The sequence below is a fragment of the Thamnophis sirtalis genome, unplaced genomic scaffold (assembly GCF_051295495.1).
Source record: "Thamnophis sirtalis isolate CommonGarterSnake01/CBP01778 unplaced genomic scaffold, rThaSir2_p1.2 scaffold_5, whole genome shotgun sequence".
Taxonomy (NCBI): domain Eukaryota; kingdom Metazoa; phylum Chordata; class Lepidosauria; order Squamata; family Natricidae; genus Thamnophis; species Thamnophis sirtalis.
Window position 1 is genome coordinate 88,622,680 of NW_028261385.1, and position 22,629 is coordinate 88,645,308.

Here is a 22,629-nt window from a genome sequence, read left to right on the forward strand (position 1 = left end):
GGTTCAGACACCTCTGTCTCTAGTGCACTCCAGGTTGAATAAACGGGACCATATTCTCGTAGTTCCACTAAATATTCTGCAGCAGATAAAAAATTAGGGACAGAAAATTCTGTGTTTCAAGATTATGAGCCCCTTTTTTAAAAAAAAAAATTCGAATCCAATTTTGAGTCAAAATATTCATATTTGGCAAGGCACGAGGCAAATAAGAAACTATTTACCCTTGGGAAAACTATGAAGAACAGTATTGTAAGAAGCAAAATAAGGAGAAGAGATATATAAGAATTTAGTGATTTTAAAAACATGCCCAACATTTCCAAAATCTTTTTGCAGAGCTACTTCTGCAGCATAACAAATCTACATCCAAGAGACGAGGAATGCATGCATCTTTCACAATTTGTTTCTTGAAAACAAAAATAACAAAATGGGAGTTACAAGGGAAGCTATAAGTCCTACTTACCCACTTCCTCTTTGATTATCCGCTGTGCTATTCTATCAATAGTTCCTAGCTTCAGAGAAAATGTATCTAGATATTCACCCAGGGCAGCAAACTCCAACGGTCGACTTCTTAATTTATAGCTTCCTGTGACATATTTTACCGATTCTCCCATCTTGGTAAGCAAAGCCATTCCTTGTTTTTTGTAAGCATTAAGATCCTGGTATCAATAGAATTATTAATACATTTACAGCTTTGCTGAAACTATTCACTCTCATACAACTGTCTGAGCAAGAAACAGTCACATTCATACCACTGAATTTGTTATAGTTAAATTGTGGACTATATGAGTGCTTTTAAAAAGTAGAAAATCCTTAGCAATATCTTAGTGACTATTTTAAAGCAATGAAGACATCAAAGTGAAGTAACTGTTTGAAGAAAAAAAGGATGTTCTTGGCTACTGAAAAAATTCAGCTGGGTTTATTTTATTGTTCTAAATACTACAAGCTGTACACTAAAAGACAATACTCAACACCTACCAGAATCTAAAGCTAGCATTTAACAAAAGAGTTGGCTAATGAATTAAAGAGACATATATTTATGCTGCTGCAAGAAAATGTTCTTAGTCTAAGGGCTTGCACCTCTAATTACAAGCTTTAAAAAGCAGAAAATCTGTGTGGATTCAATGCACTTACTTTGGCTGTAAGGAATACATGAAAATGTTCATTGAAAGAAAGTACTGGATGATCCGCAATCCTTTTTAAGAATTTATCCAAGGCCTTTCTCCTTGTCTCAACAAATTCTTCTGAAAAACGGTCAACCACACCTTTAACTACAAATTTTTCTGGAAGAGGCTGAGGAAGGGAGGAAGAAAGTTACAGGAAGCAAGATTCATACGTATGTATGTCTGTGTGTGTGTGTGTGTACAGTACTTTTTGCATTAATATCAGGGGTGGGTTTCGACCGGTTCGCACCGGTCCCTGCGATCCGGTTGGTCGCCGAACCCGGAAGTAACTTCCGGGAACGGCGAAGCCCCCCCCCCGCGCCCGCTCCTTACCCGTTTTTTTCGAATTTCGCGCTTTCCACGCATGCGCAGAACGCCTGCGCGATCCTCCAGGAGCAGCTGGAGCATCGCGCAGACGCTAGTGCGCATGCGCGCGTCGCGTGCGTGCACGCGCGCGTCATGTGCGTGCGCGAGGACGCCGCGTGCGTGCACGCGCACGCCGCGTGCATGCGTGAGGACTCCGCCGGCCTCGTTCCAACCAATCCGGTTGGAACGGGGCGAGAAACCCACCCCTGATTAATATCTAGATAACTGTGGGAGAATTAAAATCTATCTTGGAACCTGACATATCTCCTTGATGTTCAGGTTACACCTGTTCTGTAGCAGAATGAGTTTTTTCCTTGGTTCCCACCCAGTAAGAGTTACAGGCTTTGTATTTTCTTTGGATTTTTCTGACTTTAGAATCTCAGGCCAGTTAACCATGCAATACTACCTCCCCCGCCCCAACCTGCCTTGTCCTTCTGCTTTATCTCAAAGACATCTGGGTTGTTTTAAGTACACTTTGTTCCCTGCAGAGCTGTAAGAGAAGCTGCGACTCAGTCATCGCAGCCTGTGTTAGTTGCCAGCTTATCATTGCAATCTCCAAGTTAACAGTAAAATATAGTTAAGACTGCAGTGTTAACATCATAAGATCACATTAACTGCAAATTACCTTCCATTTCTGAATATTAATATTTATATTTATGGGGACAACAATGTTGCCACTCTCCAAACATGCATTTTAAATCTCACTTAGTAGTGGCAAAGGCATGAAGTAGAAGATGAATTAAAGTGCAGGTTAAAAATCTCAAAGATCCCAGCAGATAAAGTTAATTTAATAGACATATTTATCCAGTAACCCACTTTATAAAAAAGGGAGTGCTATTAGATAACATGATTTGAAAGTGAGCATGTAAAATGGAATAGTACATCAACAACAAGCAAAGACGGTTTCCAGTCCAAGAAACTTTTGTTATTTATTCATAAAAATATGCAGCTTCATGAAATCCAATGAGACTCTCAAATTTAAATCTAAATCAATATTAGGAAACTATAAATCAAATTTTATAAAATTAAAACTTTGAATCATAATCTCAAGGTAACTTAGTTCAACAGAAAATTGTTCAGCGCAGAATTAACATCTTGATATATCCTGAATCCATTTTTCCCTCCATTCAAATTGTATCCAATTCTCAGAGACTCCCTGGACAAATAATGGGAAGGATTTTTTGTTTGTTTGTTTTGCACTTGTGTCAGAAGCACCGAGGCGATTCCTGAAAGGATTAGCCAGTGACATCACCGTTGTATGGGGGGACGCCCAGTTGGGGGCTCCTTTCATGTCCCCGGCAGGAGCTGCAATAAAGGACGAGAGCTCAACCTCACTTCACGGCAGCTCTTGGGTCTCAAACGTGGGCTTGCTAAACTCCTGTCCAGCATTCCAACCACTCAAGCCATTGTGGACCTATAATGGGTGGAATGGGACTTTTCGGCTCCTCCTCTTGGCTGCACCTGCTTCTCCACCAGGGTTCTCCTTCTGGGGATTCACCTCTAGCTTTTCTCTTTGGCTGACATGCCCCCAAGCATTCGCCCTGGCCAGTGGGCCACAGCCCCTCTGTCCTAGACCCCTAATGGGAGATGGACACTGTTTAAAAAGGAATAGTGTGCTAGTGGCTCTGTCTTAGTACTTACAGGAATGAGATGAGTTGGCTGAGATTCCTCCAGTTTATTCCTAAGCCAATCAAAATCCTGGTATCTTCGGCGCATTGAATACTCTGGCAAGTCAAACTCAGCTCGAGTGGTCTGGAATGAAAGAATAAACATTGAAAGTGGTAAGAGAACAAGAAAGTCTAATGTATGAAAACTAATGTTTCACATTTCTTAAATAAAACACATTCTCTCTGAATGCTGCAAAATTCTTGTTTAATTCCATTTGCAAACCATGCAGCATTTCACAAGCTGAGTCACTCAAGCAACAGAAGTAAATTAAACAAATTATGAATTTTCCCTTCTTAGGCAACTTACAAAGATACAAGGTTCTGAAATACTGTTTTATGGTCCTATTATTATATGCACAAAAGACAGAAGAAAAAGGTCTTTCTTTCTATAACAAATCCAAAATCAAATTGTTGTCTCTTCCATAGATTCACAATTCACAAATGTCTTTTTTGAGTTAAGCTCAACTCCTGGGGACTACACAAACATACTGATGCTGTTTACTTGGATATGATACAAATGTGTCTTTTTCCAGGATAGTGTTTTGTTTTACTTTTCATATAACCATAGTGAGAAAGGGTCAAGATTTTCTGTCTTATTTGAAATTGGGTGGGCTGTAGAAACCTTTCCATTATTAAAGTTCAAAGCATGCAACTAACACCAATTAGAAATGAAAAATATTTTAGATCTTAACCAAGTAAAGGAAACAAAATGTACTGCAAGAGGCTCTTGCATGCTTCCAATATGCACATTCTTTTACATTCTTCTACATGAAGAATGCAATCAACTCTGACTTGACAATTTGATAAATATTCTTAGGACAAGAGGAAACAAACTTTGAGAATGCACGTGAATCCCAATGCTACTTTGCATTTCAAGGAAACTGAAATAAGAGTTGTTTTCAATAAAAGCAATATTTCTGAAAAGAGCAACTTAACTTGTGATACCTTAGTTGTGACTCGGTAAGTGATGTAAGTCTCCATCGTACAGATATGCTTTTTGGGATCATCAACGGTGACAAAGAGGTCCCTCATTTCCCCATCCAAGTCATCATCCAGTTGTAGTCTATTGAGAAGCGAGGAGGAAGAGGCGGGACTAGAAGTATCTGCAGGAGTACCATTGGGCAAACTGAGATCCTGGAGGAAGACACAACGATCAGGTGTGGGAAAAAGGGACAAAAACCAGTTCCTGAAGTTCATCCAGAGAGATGAATCAGCAGAAAGAGCCACACATTGAATACTAAATCAAATCAAATCAAACCTTTATTGTCAATGCACAACATGTGTTCAATGAAATTGAATGAGCCTCCCTTGGTGCATCCCCCCCCCCCCGAAACAAAAAAATACATCTCAATAACTCAATAAATGAAAGAAACAGAATCCCTAAACCCAAATAAGTAATAACTAACACACATTCCCATATACCTATATGTACGTAACATTATATTACATCAGTATGAACATGTTGCATATTGTGCTGGCCCTGTAAGTCTATTATATTAAACCTACTTGTGATGTTATGTTGCATTCAGAAGTCTGACAGCCCACGGATAAAAGCTATTTTTCAGCCTATTCATTCAGCTGGCTATGCTATATCTCCTGCCCAATGGTAGGAGAGTAAAGAAATGCTGACCAGGGTGTGAATCATCCCTGAAGATTATCCTCACTCTGTTGAGGCAGTGACTCTTGGCGATTTTGTCCAGTGGTATCAGGGGACAGCCCATAATTTTTTGTGCTGTGCTCATCACTCTCTGTAATGCCTTTCTGTCTGTGGCTGTCAAACCAGCATACCATACCATAACACAATAATGGATATTCCATTGTAGAGAATATTACTATAATCTGATAAAAATATTTAGCATTTATACAGATTTTATATAGAGCTTCACGTGTTCAGTGCTTTATGTTATCTTGTGATCTTATCTCTGTTGTAATGTAGGCAAACATTATCTTTACTAGAAGCAGGATAAGACTGAAGATCCTGCTCCAATCCACTGTTCCCTCTTGCTAATGTAAAAAAGTTATCTTTCAAATCTTACTAAATGATTATTTGCTAGTTTCCTCCATTCTGTTCTGTCAGATAACGGTAAAGGTTCTCCTCACACATATGTGCTAGTCGTTCCCGACTCTAGGAGGCGGTGCTCATCTCCGTTTCAAAGCCGAAGAGCCAGTGCTGTCCGAAGATGTCTCTGTGGTCATGTGGCTGGCATGACTAAACACTAAAGGCGCACAGAACGTTGTTAACCTTCCCACCAAAGGTGGTCCCTATTTTTCTACTTGCATTTTTACATGCTTTCAAACTGCTAGATTGGCAGAAGCTGGGACAAGTAATGGGAGTTCACACCATTACGCAGCATTAGGGATTCAAACCGCCGACCTTTCTGATTGACAAGCTGAGTGTCTTAGCCACTGAGCAATTATGTCCCTTATGTATCTGTCAGATACATATGTGCTTAGATTTTGTTTCTCTAGTCTTTAGATTACTAATGCCAATATTTCCCTAATAACTTTAGTGAAATGGACTACAGCCAAAACCTTCAGCTAAGGAATTCCCTTCTAAGCCAATTGATTTTACCTCCTCCAATTCCTCCAGAAGAAGTTGGAAGGGCTCTTTCTGCAACTGTCTCTGCAAAAGACAATGCTTTCTATATTCATGATTGCCTTCTGGCTAAGGATTCTTTTTCTTGCTGCTTCCAGCATTTGGCCATCCTCCTTATGCCCAGTTCTACGCCTCTGGAAACTCTGAGATTGGTAAATCAATACCACTGGCATGAGGAAGGAATATTTACAATCTTCTGCAGGGATATGTAAAATCCACAAGTTCAAGAAAAGAATTTTTCCATAGAGCTCTGGAATGTTTCATTCCCCTTCCAGACCATGCTGAGCCTCCTTTGGATACCATTTTAAAGGCACCTCGATGGCTTCCAAAAATTAATCCTTTTAAGTCTGAACCATGCCCACAACAGCATGGTGTGGAAGAGGTGTGGCATGGTCCAATGAGGAAATGGAATGTTCTATTCTCAAAACGTACGAGCTTTTTACCACCATGGTCTTTGATTCTCTTTATTTTTCTTCCGACAATTTAAAAATGATCCTTTCATTTCAGAAAGCACTGTCTGTACATAAAGGTAAAATAAGTGATGCTTAACTCCTGAGATTTTAATGAACTCAAACACGTAGCTTTCCTGGCAGTGATAAATTAGTGGTTTGCCACTGTTTTCTTCTGTGATTTTTTTTTCCACTTCCCAGTTTAGCCCACAGCCCTGGCATTTTTAAAAGAACCAGGGGAGTTCTTAATTCATAACATTTGGTCGTGATGTTTTGTTTTGTTTTTCCATTTCCCGGTGCAAATTGCAGAATTGCATACAAATTAAAAATAGTTTAAAATAAAAAGCAGAGACAATTCTTCAATTTCAGTTGCCCCTTTATCAAGGAAATAAATTGAAAGTAAATCTTACTCATCAGAGATTACATGTTACTGTCAATTTTGCATAATTGTCAGTTTTTAAAACAACAGAGGCTCATGGGAGCAGATGAGATAAAGCAAACAAATGGCCGAAAATTTTCTAGTCTGCTTATATTACAAAGATGAAATCCAGATACTGGAGTACATATAAAGTATGTCCTAAATCAGTGATGGCTAACTCTTTTGTCCTCATGTGCCGAAATTGCGTGTGCCCACACCCACAATGCAATGTGCCCCGCTCCCTTGTGTATGCGCACGACACCCTGTGCTGCCCCTGTGCACCCCCCCAGCCCATTTTGGGCATAGCAGGCCTCCCTGAAGCCTCCTGAAACAAAAAATGAGGCATGCGGGGGGGGGCACCGCACCCCCTATTGCTCCCTCCGCCCTCATGCATGCACGCATGACCGCCTGCCTCCCTGTATATGCCTCTCACAGGCACGGCAGAGACCCAAAAATCAGTTGGCCAGCGAGGCACACATGCATGCGTGGTAGAGCCGAGTTGGGCGACGGCTCACATGACCGCAGAGAGGGCTTATATTGAGTTCAAATTATATTGAACTCACTCTCCAAATGTTACTGTATAGAATAGTTCCATCAACTGGCTTAGAAGAATTTCAGGATCTGCAGAATGACAGAAGCTAAAGATGTGTTCAAGACAAAAATAGCTACCCATGAATTAAGATGAGGGGAAGGGTTCCTTGTGAATTAGAAGAAATACATGAAAATACTGCCCCAAGAGAACTAAAGCTTTTAAAGGTGCTATGAGATTAAGATTAAGGTTAAGATTTAGTTTATTTGTATGCCGCCCTTCTACGGGAGGGATTCAGGGCGGCGAACAACTCAAAGGGGGAAAAAGGGAACATAAAACACAATACACGTGATTAAAATAAACAAGAATCATACAACCATACAAGTCGAGAGGGGAGGGGAACTCATCACCCCCAGGCCTGCCGGCACAGCCAGGTTTTGACGGCTTTCCGGAAGGCCTGGAGAGAGGTGAGGGTCCGAATCTCCGCGGGGAGTTCATTCCAAAGGGCCGGAGCTGCCACAGAGAAGGCCCTCCCCCGGGTAGTAGCCAGGTGGCATTGGCTGGTGGACGGAACCCGGAGGAGGCCGACCCTGTGTGATCTAACGGGTCTTTGGGAGGTAATTGGCAGCAGGCGGTCTCTCAAGTACAGGTATGAGGTATGGACTTCAATGGTAGCCAAATAAGAACCAAGTTTGTGTGATAGGAATGATCTTGCTGATTTCTTGGGAAAGAGTACTGTAATATGAAAATAAGTATCCCAGAAGACAATGTGGAATGTCTCACCTGAATAAGAGTACAGGTAGTCCTCGACTTATAACACAATTGTACCCAACATTTCTGTTGCTAAGCAAGACATTTGTTAAATGAGTTTTGCCTCATTTTACAATCTTTCTTGCCACTGTTGTTAAGTGAATCACTGCAGTTGTTCAGTTACTAACATAGTTGCTAAGTGAATCTGGCTTCCCCATTAATTTTGATTGTCAGAAGGTTGTAAAAGGAGCCTGGGACACTGCAACTTGTCATAAATATGAGTCAGCTGACAAGCATCTGCATGTTGATCACATGATCCTGGGGATGCTGCAAGTGTGAAAAATGACCCTAAGCAACTTTTCTCAATGTCACTAAAAGAACTGTTTTAAGTCGGGGACTATCTGTACTGCAGTATGCATTGCAAGGCTGATTTTTCTTTCAGAATTTTTCCTATTTCTTTGGAATAAGGAATATCTTTGCTAATACAAATATCCTCTTCCTTAGGTAAAAGTACACTGAAGCAACATTTTCTATTTTGTCGGTTTTTCTGAACTGCTTTAAGTTACTTATCCAACTTTCTAACCTTATTTTCTATTTGCCATGTTAAAAGTGGGCAGCTAATCTGGCTAATACTCTCTCCATATAGATAAATAACACTCTTTCCATATATAGAGTATTCTCTCCATATAGGTAGAGAGGATTGAACACCTATGGACAGGCAAAGGAAAGAGCATTCTAGATGGGCTAATTTCTTACATGCTAGCCAATTTGTTGATTCTGTTAAGGACGGTTACCAGAGGATAGCAATGGAAGAAAGGCTAGAAACAATTCTGATCTTCTAGTTATACTGAGGCCCTGTATCCATGATCTCAGTATAACTAGTATCCAGTATCCAACAGCACAGAGGTGGGCTGCTCCCAGTTTGGCCCGGATCGGGCAAACCAGTAGTAGCAGCAGTGGGAAGCTCCGCCCACCTGCTCAGACACTTCTGCGCATGCGCAGAAGTGTCGCGCATGTTTGCGAGCACGAGCAAACCAGTAGTAAAAAATTTGGAAACCTACCACTGCAAAAGCATGAATGTGATTACAGTCACCTTCCATCAAACATCTGCATTGCCTGATTTAATACTTTTAGAATCTTCTACTTAAAAAATTAAATGTTAGTGTGCTATGAAGGAAACTGCCAATTTCACTCTTTACAAATATACATGTCTTTACAAACATAAAGAATGCTAAAAAGATCATGAATGACTGTCTGGCTTCTGCATTATTAGAAATAGCAATAGCACTTAACCTTATACACTGCTTCTGTGCTTTACAGCCCCCTCTAAGACTTAGAGTCTAAGTGATTTACAGAGTCAGCATATTGCCCCCAACAATCTGGGTCCTCATTTTACTGGGATGGAAGGACTGAGACAACCGTCAGCCAGTCAGAATCAAACTGCTGAACTGCTGGTGGTAAGATCCGAATTGCAGGCAGTTGGCAGTCAGTAGAATTTGACTGCCATGCTGCATTCTAACCCACTGTGCTATCACAGCTCTTAAACAATCTGAATACGTCACAATTCCAATTCCCATTTGAATTGCAACTACAAATACACTTGTTTTTATGTAACTCCTGAAATGCATTCTCCAGTATCTTCCTCCCAAATATACAGAGAGACATTTTTTCTGGCTCAACTCTACATTATATAAATTACCAGAGAGGTTATCTGGTTTGTTGAACAATGTAACTCATTTCTCAAGAAACAGCAGAAACTTTGTGGCAGTGCAATCTTCTTTGGAATAAGGACCTTTGGTTAATAAGGAAGATGATACAGAAAATAGATGTAATGTCTATTTCCTGTATCATTCCATTTAACCAGTAATTAGCACATTATGTTATTACACAAGGTTTAGCATCATTGTGCTTGGCACATAGATATCAAGAAATATCTCAACCATAAATATGAGATGGTCTTTCCCAGGGGTGGGTTCTGGCAATCACTACTGCCGGTTTGCTCATGGCTGTGCCGCACACTTGATGTGCGCATGTGCAGTGCAATGAAAGTGCTCTGTGCATATGCAGAAGCAAAAAATAAGATGATGGTGCCTATGGTGCCACCAGGAGAACTGGTTCGGGGGCATGGCAAGCCTGGGTTGCTGCCGGTTGCAGCAACCCAGGCTGCCAAACCACTACCGGTTCAGCTGAACCGGTAGGAACCCACCTCTGGTCTTTACCTGCACACTCTAACCTCAGGCTTTATGCTAAATAACTACTGTTAGAATGTATTATCAAAGGGCAGGTTGCTCTCAATGGATTTTGTCTTCAAGCAGATGTCATAAATGCAACAGATGTGGACCCCCCCTCCCCAACTGGGCAGTGCTTCCAAAAAATAACTTTTCCTATGCTCATGGAAAAGAAGCCAGCCTTCTTTTCCTCCACAGAAATAGAAAAGGGCAATGTTGTTTTTCCACTTCTGGCCAAAATCATTTTCTTTAGTCATATATTTCTCTTTTGCAAAGAGAATGTCCAGAGACAATACCTTAGTACCTTGTTGAAATCCTCAAAAAAAAAATCCAGTGGGAAATTAGATCAACTCTCCTTTTTCCTCCAAGAAGATGGGAAAGAACAAAACAGGGATGGTAACTTTCTCTCCGAATGAAGAATAGGTGGCACAGAATTTTCAAGCACCACGTTCCTGTCTGAAGTCCTATTTGTTCAAGTTTTGTTTGATAACATTGCTAATTCTGTGCCAGTGCTACAGGTATATAAATAAACCAATGAACTCTAACCCTATGCCAAGCTGAATGTTTCTAGAGTACTGACAGCGAACCTATGACACACGTGTCAAAGGTGATATGCCACAAAGTTTTGAGTGACACACCCTTCACCAACACCTGACAACAATTGTTTTGAGTTACTAAAGATACTGAACAAAAATGCAAAAAATATGTGACCCTGGACCAGTCAGAGTTTAAAATGGATTCTCTCTATCTGTATCAGCATGCAATCTGTCATATTGAGAATTGTGATTGGTGGTGACATGAAAGGGTAACTTGCAAATGTGATAGGAAATGTGGCAGTCACACAGTTCAGTTGTCTTCAAAATGCTGCCTGGGGTGATGCTTTGCATTTGTCTTCAAGGTGCAAGAGCACAAGTTATCTGCAACCACAGTCTCCAAAATAAGCACATTATGATTGTGTGAAAAACTTTTGCATTCATGTGAACAAGAGGTTTGTCAAATTATAAATGAATATGTAAAGAATCATTTCTCTTTTATTAAGGAGGAGGGGTGACACACCAGCAGAGTCAAGTTACACGTTTTCTGAATTTGTGAACCCAAAGGGTTGCCAGCCCTGTTCTAGAGAGTTCACTTTTTCATGAAATGCAATGCAATCTCTTTTAAGTTTTGCTTAACCTTTAATTATGCTTTAACACCCAATGACTAAAGAGCACAATTAATCTGCCACTGCCTTTCCTTAAACAGAAAGACTGCATGCAACTAAAAACTGCATAGCTGCTATATAAAACCTCATCAATATCTACAACTTAGCAAAATATCATCTTAACAGAGTATTTGTGGGAGAAGCAGAAGTTGGTCACTTGGAGACACAAGAGAACATCCCAACAGTTGCAAATGACCCAAATTAGTCATTCAAGGAAAAAACAGCATTCCAGACTTCCTCTTCTCTCATCTCTGCAAGACAGCTTATGCAAAATGAATATTTTTCAATCAGGACAGATTTTTATGTAATCTTTGCAATATGTTTATAATTTTATGTGTAAATTATTGTATCATATGTTTTATTGAAATTATGGAAACTTTCAATTTTCCTCAAAAATATTTATATCAACTTGACAAATATCTGAGACATTTCTACACATCACTGCATGAGCTAAATATTCTACACATCACTGCATGAGCTAAATATTCTGCTTTTCTACATTGGTATTTGATTATGGATTTTACTAAATTTGAACCCCTGCTCCTGCATTGGTTCAGCATTATCAGAAGGTAAAGATCTCACGTTAAGCTTGACGTCTGATAACTAAGTATAACCAGGCAATTTTCTTGGCAACTATGTTCCTCACTGCTTTCCTTTGCAATATTTTTTAACTTCCCATTCTACCCTTGGCCTTAGAATTCCCATATTCAACCCTCCTTAATTTCTGAACCTAGATTAAAGAGATTAAAGATTAAAGATTTTAAGATTAAAGAGGTGTTGAAAACCAGTAGCTATAAGAATAAGCTAAAATATTTCAGTTCTCTTGTAGTCATTTCTACTCTTTTCAATATGGACGAACTGAAACAATTCAACAGTCTTAAATGTACAACTAAAGAGGACAAGAATAATTAATAGTTTCCATGTTATCCTGTCATATTTAATACCTTGCTAAAACATTGAGGTATTATCACTACTTTGAATCTTTCAAGTTCCCTCTCCAAAATTAGCTGTAAATGAAAGCCTGTAATCACCTAAACCAACACTTATTTTAGAGGGAGAGAAAAATCATTAAGTTATCTGTGTTGACTTAAAATATATAGATTTATCTCTGGACAATATCCAGCATCAGACTGCAGTTACTGTAATTAATTTTCTCCATATTGGCTAAAAAGGATAAAGCAACCTACATTATCAGACTGTAAAAGCCAAGCAGTTATTGATGTTTACTCTGGCAGCAGATGAGATATCGCCTTGGTAAGTACACTCCAATGTTGAGGCAGGTGGATGCAATAGAATCTGTGAACTATTTTTAAAAAAATCAAGCATTCCCTTATTCAACCAATCTAGATGGGACCTAGATGGAACTTTAACAGATTAACACAGTTGGAAGGATCATCTAGTCCAACCCCCTGCCCAAGCAGGAGATCCTACATCTGCCTCTACCTAGGATCGAATTCACAACCTATTAATTGTGAGGCGAGTTTGCAGATGATAAGTCATTGGCCTCATTAGACATGGTGATAAATCATCATATAGACGGGAGGTTGAACAACTTGCCCTGTGGTGCAGCCGTAACAATCTGGAGCTCAATATGCTTAAATCCGTAGAGTTGAGAGTGGATTTTAGGAAGAGCCCTTCTATTTTACCACCACTTACCATATTCAACAGCACAGTATCAGCAGTAGAGTCCTTTAAATTGTGGGGTTCTATAATCTCCCAGGACTTGAACATTTAACATTAGAATAATCATTTAAAGGGCACCACATACAAAAAAAGTTCTTCCTGCATCAGTCAGGAAGTTCAGACTGTTCCAGGAACTATATGTACAGTTTTACAGAGGAATTATTGAGCTTGTCATATTGACTTCTATATAACTGTTTGGCTTGTGTAGCAACCAAATAGGACAAGAACAGACTCAAAGGGATAGTTAAGACTGCAGAAAGAATTATTGCAACCAAACTGCCTTCCATAGAAGACCTGTATATTGCACGGGTCAAAAGGAGGACTGAAGAGATATCTGCAACCCCCACATACTGGACATAAATTGTTTCAGCTCCCCTCAGGATGACACCACAAGGCCAAAACAATTAGACACAGGGACAGTTTCCCCCCCCCCCCTCAGGCCATCATTCTGCTGAGCAGCACCTAATCGTCACAGTGCTATTTAATCTCTATGTGTATTTACTCAAGCAGTATGACCGTAGCATTAATATTTATCATTATCCTTCTTACTTCCCTCTCCTATTGGTATTATGATTATCATTATTCTGTTGCTTTGCATGTACACTGAGAGCTTTTGTACTGGAGACAAATTCCTTGGGTGTCTAACCACACTCGGCCAAGTAAAGTATTCTATTCCTATTCTACTCCTATTCCTATTCCTTATTCCCATTCCATTCCATTCTACGCTGGGGAAATCTGATCTAAAGGTTCTTGGAATTACAACTTCTAAACAAAGGATGAGGAATCTATGGATTTCCAGGACTACATTTAAAAAAAATTCCTTATGTTTGTTGGAGCTACTAAGTACTGGTTTGACATTATCTAGTTTCCCACTTTTGTCTTAAACATTAGAGGTGGTCCTCATTTACCAATTATCTCATTTAGCAATTATTCACAGTTATGACAGTATAAACAAAAACTGTTTTGCTATCAATCCTGATTTTTAACAAGCAGAGTTACTGGAGAATGCTTTAAAGTAAAATCTCAAGTTGCAGTCACATGTTTTGCTTAACAACTGAATGACAAATGACACCAAGTCCCTGTCATAGTCATGATTTTCCACTTAATGACCGCCGCACTTAGTGAGAAAACTGCTGGTCTCAATTCTGGTTGCTAAGCAAGAACTACTTGTATAGGAAAATTCCTGAGGGCAGATTAAAACACTAGCCTCTCCAACATCCATGGTTATTTTTTAAGATATAGGGGGCACTGTTCCCTCTAAGGTGCGCGGATGCGCGGCCGCGCACGTGGCAAGAAAACCCCACGGAGCAGTTTCTAACTGCCATGCAGTGATTTCTGCCAAAGCAAACGTGGGGAAGTCCTTTGCAGGCAGCTAGAACTGGCCGTCCGCAAAGGACCTCCGCAGACTTGTTTGATGAGCACGGAGCGACTGACGGTAGTTTGTGCCGGCCGCGGCCGCTCAAACTAGTGTCAGTCGCCCCTGTGTTCAGCAAAGCAAGCCCGGGGAGGTCCTTTGTGGGCAGCTAATCCTAGCCGCTTGTGCCCGGCGCTGCGGCTGAAGTAACCCCCCCAAAGCCCCTGCCACCACCAGAATATCTGCCTCCTCCTCTTCCTCCTCCTCCTCCTCTAACAGCATTGGATTTGCCGCCCGATGCCGCGGCTGAGATGAAGCCGCCAAAGCTCCCATCAGCAGCACCCCTGCCTCCCCCTCCATGCGGAGCACCTGACCTGGCCCACACATTATCCCTCCCCCTTCCTCCTCTGCTGTCCTTTTGAGGAGCCATGAGGCCACGGGAGTTAGTAGAAAGGCGACAGAGGGGGCAGGAGCAGGAAAAAAGGCCTCTTGGCTTCTGAAAAGCACGGCGGAGGTGGAGGCGGCGGCAGGGGTAACCCAGAGCCCAGCTGAGGTGCTCCAAGCGGAGGAGGAGGCACCGCTGCCGCTGCCATGGGCGGGGGCGCCTGCAGGAGCTTTGGAGGCTTCACCTCGGCTGCAGTGCTGGGCAGCAAATGTGGTGGTCCTCTTGGAGGAGGAGGGGGAGGCGGCAGGAGTTATTCTGGTGGGGGGGGGCTCATCGGCATCTTCAGCGGCAGCCCTGCCCCCTGTGAAAAAACCCGAAGATGGAGCAGATCCACGCAGATGATGTCGCCGTAACATGACTGGAGGAGGAATTCTGGGAGTTGAGTCTTAAGCTGTCAGGTTTGAAGATCCCTGTGTTTTTTTTTCCCTAAAGGGTTATGGGTGCAAGGATCTTGTAACTTGGCAGCTTTAAGACTTGCATGCTTCACTGCCAGAGTTTCTGAGCCAACATGACTGGAGGAGGAATTCTGGGAGTTGAAGTCCACAAGTCTTAAAGCTGTCAGGTTTGAAGACCCCTGGTTTTTTTTTCTAAAAGGTTAGGGGTGCGAGGGTGCTGTAACAACAGCTTTAAGATTGGCATGCTTCAAAAGCCAGACTTTCTGAGCCAACATTTTGGTTGCTAAGCAGGAGCTTTGTTAAGTGATACTGATATTATATAACACTTTTAATTAAGCGGGTACCTTGAATAAACATAACTTTGAGTTTCAAATAATACCGATTTCGTTGTTTTCTTAGGTGACATCTGTGAAAAAAATTCAGGTGCTCAGGCATGAAAATATGCCGCTCAAACACTATACTTTTCTGCTCATACTGAAAAAAAATTAGAGGGAACATTGATAGGGGGACCAACATCAAAGGTAGATTTACACCATGCTCTTTCTCCCACTCCAGCAAAGAAATATCTTCTTATACTTGGTCTATACATCACAACATTATCTAAATAGAGCTGAACATTTGCTAAAATAGCCCTCCAGACCAGTAAGATTACAGATAGTGAGTGATGAGAATAAGGCCAAAACTAGAATTTTGGTCCCTAAGCAATGTGTCCCTTAATTATGTCATCATGTGACCAGAATTTATCATTTTTACCATAGTTGTTGTGAACCACATTTTCATTATGCAATCCAGCTTTCCCTACTGACTTTGCTTGCCAAAGGTCAGCTGGGAAGATTTCAACCCAGGATCACAAGGCCAAAGGATGCTGCAACCATTGTAAATACTAAGTCAGTTGCCAAATACCCGAATTGTGATCATATGACCATGAGGGTGGTACGATGGTTGCAACTTCAAGGACAGATGACAAGTCACTTTTTTCCACCAGTGTTGTAACCTCAAACCATGATTGAACAAATGGTTAAAACTTCAGGTCTACCTGTATAGCTGCATTCTGTGGTTATATTGAACAAATGCTCCTTGAAAAGAGAACTTTGAATTATGCCCCTCGATAGCAACACTACAGACTTACAGTTTACAACTGAGTTAATCCAGATCATTTGGAAGGTAGATCTATGGAGAAAATCTTTCCTCGGGAATAAGAGGCTTGGCACACTAGTTTATAGCAAAAGTTGCATAGCTGGCTCTTGAGAAATGGCAAATTCTGGCTTCACATTCACAAAATGAAAGTGAACCTGTTGCTTGTTCACATGCCAAACTTATTTGATACCTCAGCAAAAAACATGCAGGATCTGCTGTGTGATGACTGTAATTACCTTGTCTGTACAATAACCTCAATTAAGACCTTAAGGTCTGAAGATGCACTAAAGGATGTACTCATTTGGAAAGGATCTTTTGTTTTGTTTTTAAATTGTAGTTTCCAAGCTATAAAGCAAAAACATGAAACAAAAACCATTTCTTATTCAGTTTGTTTGTTACAGTCACTAATGTTGCAGTATTAGTTTATCAATCCACATATGATCTCTATTGACAATACTGCCTGAACAATTAAGGCCATTCATTAGATGTTTGGCTGGTTACATTTTGCAGTCCGGTTTTACTTTATTACAGCTGGCCTTTTAAATTACCGTATTTTTCAGAGTATAAGATGCACCTTTCCCCCCCCAAAAGAGGGTGAAAATATGGGTGTGTCTCATACACTGAATACAGCATTTTTGGCCTCCTGAAACCCCGCCCCCTTTGCAAAAATGGATGTGGAGAGGGATTGGGAGGCCTGCAAAGGGGGCCTGGGGAGGGCAAAAACGAGGGGGAAACGGGCCATTTTTCGCTCATTTTTGCAACCCCACAACCCCCAGGAGCACTTTACAAGCCTCCCAAAGCCTATCAATGTTCCCTCTAATTTTTTTTCAGTGTGAGCAGAAAAGTATAGTGTTTGAGCGGCATATTTTCATGCCTGAGCACCTGAATTTTTTGCGGCGACATCATCTGCGTGTATCTGTTCCATCTTCGGGTTTTTTCACAGGGGGCAGGGCTGCCGCTGAAGATGCCGATGAGCCCCCCCACCAGAATAACTCCTGCCGCCTCCCCCTCCTCCTCCAAGAGGACCACCACATTTGCTGCCCAGCACTGCAGCCGAGGTGAAGCCTCCAAAGCTCCCGCCCATGGCAGCGGCGGCGGTGCCTCCCCCTCCGCTTGGAGCACCTCAGCTGGGCTCTGGGTTACCCCTGCTGCCGCCTCCACTTCCACCGTGCTTTTCAGAAGCCAAGAGGTCTTTTTTCCTGCTCCCGCCCGCTCCGTCGCCTTTCTACTAACTCCCGTGGCCTCATGGCTCCTCAAAAGGACAGCAGAGGAGGAAGGGGGAGGGATAATGTGTGGGCCAGCTCAGGTGCTCCGCATGGAGGGGGAGGCATGGGTGCTGCTGATGGGAGCTTTGGCGGCTTCATCTCAGCCGCGGCATCGGGCGGCAAATCCAATGCTGTTAGAGGAGGAGGAGGAGGAGGAAGAGGAGGAGGCAGATATTCTGGTGGTGGCAGGGGCTTTGGGGGGGTTACTTCAGCCGCAGTGCCGGGCACAAGCGGCTAGGATTAGCTGCCCACAAAGGACCTCCCCGAGCTTGCTTTGCTGAACACAAGGGCGACTGACGCTAGTTTGAGCGGCCGCGGCCGGCACAAACTACCGTCAGTCGCTCCGTGATCATCAAAACAAGTCTGCAGAGGTCCTTTGCAGACAGCCAGTTCTAGCTGCCTGCAAAGGACTTCCCCACGTTTGCTTTGGCAAAAATCACTGCGCGGCCGTTAGAAACTGCTGCGCGGGGTTTTCTTGCCACGTGTGCGGCTGCGCGGCCGCGCACCTTAGAGGGAACAGTGCTATGCATGCCGTGTTTTTTGCAAAAAAGGCCAATTTTTGCAAAAAATGGTATGTTTTTGCTCATTTTTGCCCTCTCCCCCAGCCCCCAGGAGGACTTTGCAGGCCTCCCAAACTCTCTGCATGCCCCATTTTTTTTTTACAAAAAACGAGGCATGCAGAGGGTTTGGGAGGCCTGCAGATTGCAAAAACTTCCTTTAATTTACCTTTTCAAAATCTTGGTGCGTCTTATACTTGAATGCATCTTATAGTCTGAAAAATACAGTAATTGTTTATGTATAGCATTGTGGTTTTGTTTATTGTGCTGGAAATTATAGGCTGTTTTCTTATTATCACTAACTTTGGGAGACCGAAATGTTGAATAGCAGCTTGGAAAAACTTATAATAAAACACATCAGTCAATACACGTATCATTTCTGAAGAAACAGACAACTGTGAAAATTAGGTCAAGGAAGTTTGCCATAATATCATACATATTCTTACAGTTAGCAGGAGAGCCTCAAGAGAAGGAATGATGGTAAATCTTAGCCCTTAATTCTAACCATATTACTTGTTGTTGTAGGTATCCTGCTCCACAGGCAATCTATAAAGGAGTAATATCTGTTGCTAAATATGGTTTCAGATCAGCTCGGATAAGGGAAGGAACGTGGCTAGCAAAGCATCAGTCTATATTATCTAAAAAAATGTAAGTAAGGACTTGGTTATCCCAGCAGGCCTGGGGACCCCAAGGGATGGGTGAACTCATGAGGTAGCTCCACTGTTATTAATATTCTGCATCTATTATTCTTTCTTGCTCAGTTTTGTTTTTATTGATTTAAATGTTTTTTTTAATAATGAATTTAGATAAATGTTTTATATTTATTGTTTTATTGGATTGTTGCACATTGCCCATAGTCTGTGAAATGGGCAGCCATATAAATTTCAATAAAAATAAACCATGGTTTAAAAGCTGCAAGAGGTGGATTCACACAACACACGGAGCCAAAGACAAATTACACTAGACAGTGCAATGCTCTTTTCCTTTTCTAATATTTTAGGTCAAGCTATTCACAAGCTATTACTGCAGTCTACCAATGGGGCAGAGAGAAAAAAGGCAGACATGGTTATCCCTACAACCTTCCCTTCTCTAGCAACCCGGGGAATAAAAAGCGGATTACTATTTGCGGCCAGTCCTGTTGGTCTCTTCCCTGTTTTGACAAAGATGCAGTGACATCATCCTCACATGGACTTTCACTGATGAGAGAAGATTCTGAGCAAAACTTTACAGAAAAGTGCGAGGGGAACAGCTGCAGACAAAGGCAACAAGTCCATTGCTCCATCACAACTACTCAGTGAAAGAAGCATAGTAGTTGTAAATGTTATGGGGAAGGAAGGAGGAGGAAGAGGAGGCAAAGACACAATTCTCCCTGTAGCACATAGTAAAGTCAAGCGGAAAAGGTATGAGCAGCTACTACCTTCATTTGACTTCAGTTTAAAACTAGTGCACCAAACATCTTTGTCTGTCAACCATACAATTGACACCTCTTCTTGAAGCTATTAGGAGAGGGCTGCCCTTGAAAACAGGCGAGATATCACAAATGAATGCAAGCCACTAATTTACGTGACCCTTTAAGTGTCACCAGAACTGGCTCCTCAAAGGGCCCGATACAGAAACTGCTTCACCGCTCACTATGTTTACAATTATACTCCACACGTTTATGAGACCAGGGCAAACTGTTAACGGCGAAACTGAGCTCTGTACCAACCCATACACCCCGCGTCCCACCGGCCAAAGATCCATGAATCCCACGACACGAATAACATACTGACGTTTCACAGCCCTTCCACGCATGATGGCTCTCGCAGGACCTCTAAACTTGCAGACCCTGCGAATAAAAAGGCCACCGATCTGCACGGAAACTTGGCTCCCCCACCCGACAAAGGGGCTGTCACGAGAACCAGATCAGCCAAGAGCAGGATCCCCACCATTTTGGCTCAAGAGAGAAGTAGCTAACAAACACAAAAACACACCCTCCGTCCATGTTTGGGTCGCTGGGCGATCCTCGTTTCCCCGAAATGTAAGAAAAGCGGCCGCGTCTTCCCGTAAGCTCAAGCCGGAGGGCCCTGGAAGGGGGGGGGGGGACTCCTCGCCACCCTACCTTGTCGGCGATGCTGCGGGGCAGTTGCAAATCCGGGCTGGGCGTCAGTTCCACGCTGAGCTCCTCGCTGCTGGAGGCGGCCAGCGGGTGCGGGATGTCCTGCAGGGATTTGGGTCCGGACGAAGGCAGCGCCTTGGGAGTCCCCGCCCCGCCATCCCCAGCTACAGACATGGTGGAGGCGGAGCAGGGGCGAGCCGGAGCCGAAGGGGAGCCCTCCGCAAGCTTCGCCGAGGCTGCTCGGTAACTCAGCGGGGGAGCCGCGGCCTCTGCAAAGCCGCCTCCGCTTCTCCGCGGGAGGAAAAGGCGGAAGGGACGCGGCCTCGGCGGTGGCTTTGCAACGGGGACGCCGTCACCAGCTGCCTCCTCCCGCGGGCAGAGGACTCCCCGCCTTCCTTCCCTCAAAGTCGCGGAAGATACAACGTAGCGGCGGCGGCGGCACCCGGAGCAATTTCACCCGGGGAGACTCCGCCCTCGGCCGAGAACTGGCGGCCATAGGCGGAGGGGGGGAAATCTGCCGCTGCTTCCTTCGCGCGTTGTCGCCCCCGCCGACTGCGCCTCGTTTCCCCGACGTTCTTGAGGGACCCTTCGCCAAGCCATCCACGCTTGCGCCGGAGCTGTTTGGAGGCCTTTGGCTCTGGCCTGGCTGTGACCTCCACGACGGTCTTGGCATAACAAATAAGCCCTCCTGGCAACAACAGCATCTTGGACACAGTGTGCCAGCCTCTCTCTCCACCCCACCCCCTTGCCGTCCAGTTTGTGGACTACCAATCCCATCAATTCCAAATAGCATTGGCTGGGAGTGGTTAGTAGGGGTGGTTCAGTCCATGTAAAGCAGGTGTTCCCAGACTTTTCTATACCCTGCACCCCTAGAATGCTTCTGATGTATTCTCGCACCCCTTACAAAAGTAAATAATTATATGCATAGAATTATGCATATACAAAGGGACGCGGTGGCTCAGTGACTAAGGCATTGAGTTTGCAGTTTGGCTGTTGGAATCCCTACTGCTGCGTAACAGTGAGCTTCCATTACTTGTCCCAGCTTCTGCCAAACTAGCAGTTTGAAAGTATGTAAAAATGCAAGTAGAAAAATAGGAACCACTTTTGGCTTTGAAACAGATGAGGAATGCCCCCTAGAGTCGGGAACGACTAGCACATATGTGCAAGGAGAACCTTTACCTTTATGCATATACACTATCATTTTGAAACTTCTAAACCCGGGTTGGGAACCCCTGACCTGAAGGATTTAGTCCAGGAGAGGATGCTAGAATTTGGTATGTCTAGTTTAATGAAAAGAAAGATTGGGGGTGACATGAGAGCAGTGTTCCAATATCTCAGGGTCTGCTACAAAGAGGAGGGGGTCAACCTATTCTCCAAAGCACCTGAGGGCAGGAAAAGAAGCAATGGATAGAAACTAATCAAGGAGAGAAGCAACCTAGAACTAAGGAAGAATTTCCTGATACAATTAATCAGTAGAACAACTTGCCTCCAGAAGTTGTAAATGCTCCAGCACTGGAAGTTTTAAGAAGAGATTAGATAGCCATTTGTCTGAAATGATATAGGGTTTCTTCCTGAGCAGAGGGTTGGATTAGAAGACCTCCAAGGCCCCTTCCTACTCTGATATTCTGTTCTGTTATTCTAATACAGGAGCCCTCAAACTACGTCCTGGGGGCCAGATACAGCCCGCCGAAGTCATTAATCGGTTCTACCACAAAACCGCGGACGACAAAATCGCGGTCGACGAAAGCCCGTATGTGACGTCATCAGAGCGCGACGAAAAAGATCGAAAAATGTAAAAATAAAGCTAAAACCTTCCCCTAACCCCCCCAAACCTAACCCTAAACCTAACCCTAACCCTAACCCTTAACCTAACCCTAAACCTAACCCTAAACCTAACCCTTAACGTAACGAAAAACCTAACGCTAACCCTTAACCTAACGCTAAACGTAACGCTAACGCTCTAATCCTAACCCTTAACCTAACCCTAACCCTAACCCTTAACCTAACCCTTACCTTTATGTGAATCGGCCTGCTGTAATTTAATTTTTATTTCAATTTTTCGATCTTTTTCGTCGCGTTGTGATGACTTCACATACGCGATTTCGTCGACTGCGCTTTTGTGGAACGCGCTTTTGACGGGTCACGCATTAATCTGGCCCACGGGACCATGAGGCTGCCCTACCCACATCGCCCTGCCTATCTCCCGGACCCCACCCGCCTTCTGGAGGCCAGAGTGGGCAAAAACAGACCCATTTTTTCCTCCCCGGCCTCTAGAGAGAGGGAGGGAGGGAGGACAAGAGAGAGAAACACACACACACAAACAGAAGTCCCTCA

At 43.1% G+C, this 22,629-nt stretch overlaps 1 protein-coding gene across 1 annotated transcript in view; it reads right to left on the bottom strand.

Moving 5' to 3' along the window:
• The window catches only part of SNX30 (sorting nexin family member 30), a 35,578-nt gene extending 14,877 nt beyond the window's left edge, over positions 1-20,701 (bottom strand). Inside the window, exons 1-6 of the mRNA XM_087716156.1 lie at positions 20,299-20,701; positions 4,136-4,324; positions 3,165-3,275; positions 1,129-1,287; positions 458-653; positions 1-76 (exon numbers count right to left, since the gene is read on the bottom strand). The exon at positions 1-76 is cut by the window's left edge and continues 124 nt beyond it. Of these exons, the coding sequence (XP_087572282.1) occupies positions 1-76; positions 458-653; positions 1,129-1,287; positions 3,165-3,275; positions 4,136-4,324; positions 20,299-20,469 (902 nt within the window). The 5' untranslated portion in view covers positions 20,470-20,701. The remainder of the gene's footprint in view (positions 77-457; positions 654-1,128; positions 1,288-3,164; positions 3,276-4,135; positions 4,325-20,298) is intronic.
• Between the last annotated feature and the right edge of the window lie 1,928 nt (positions 20,702-22,629).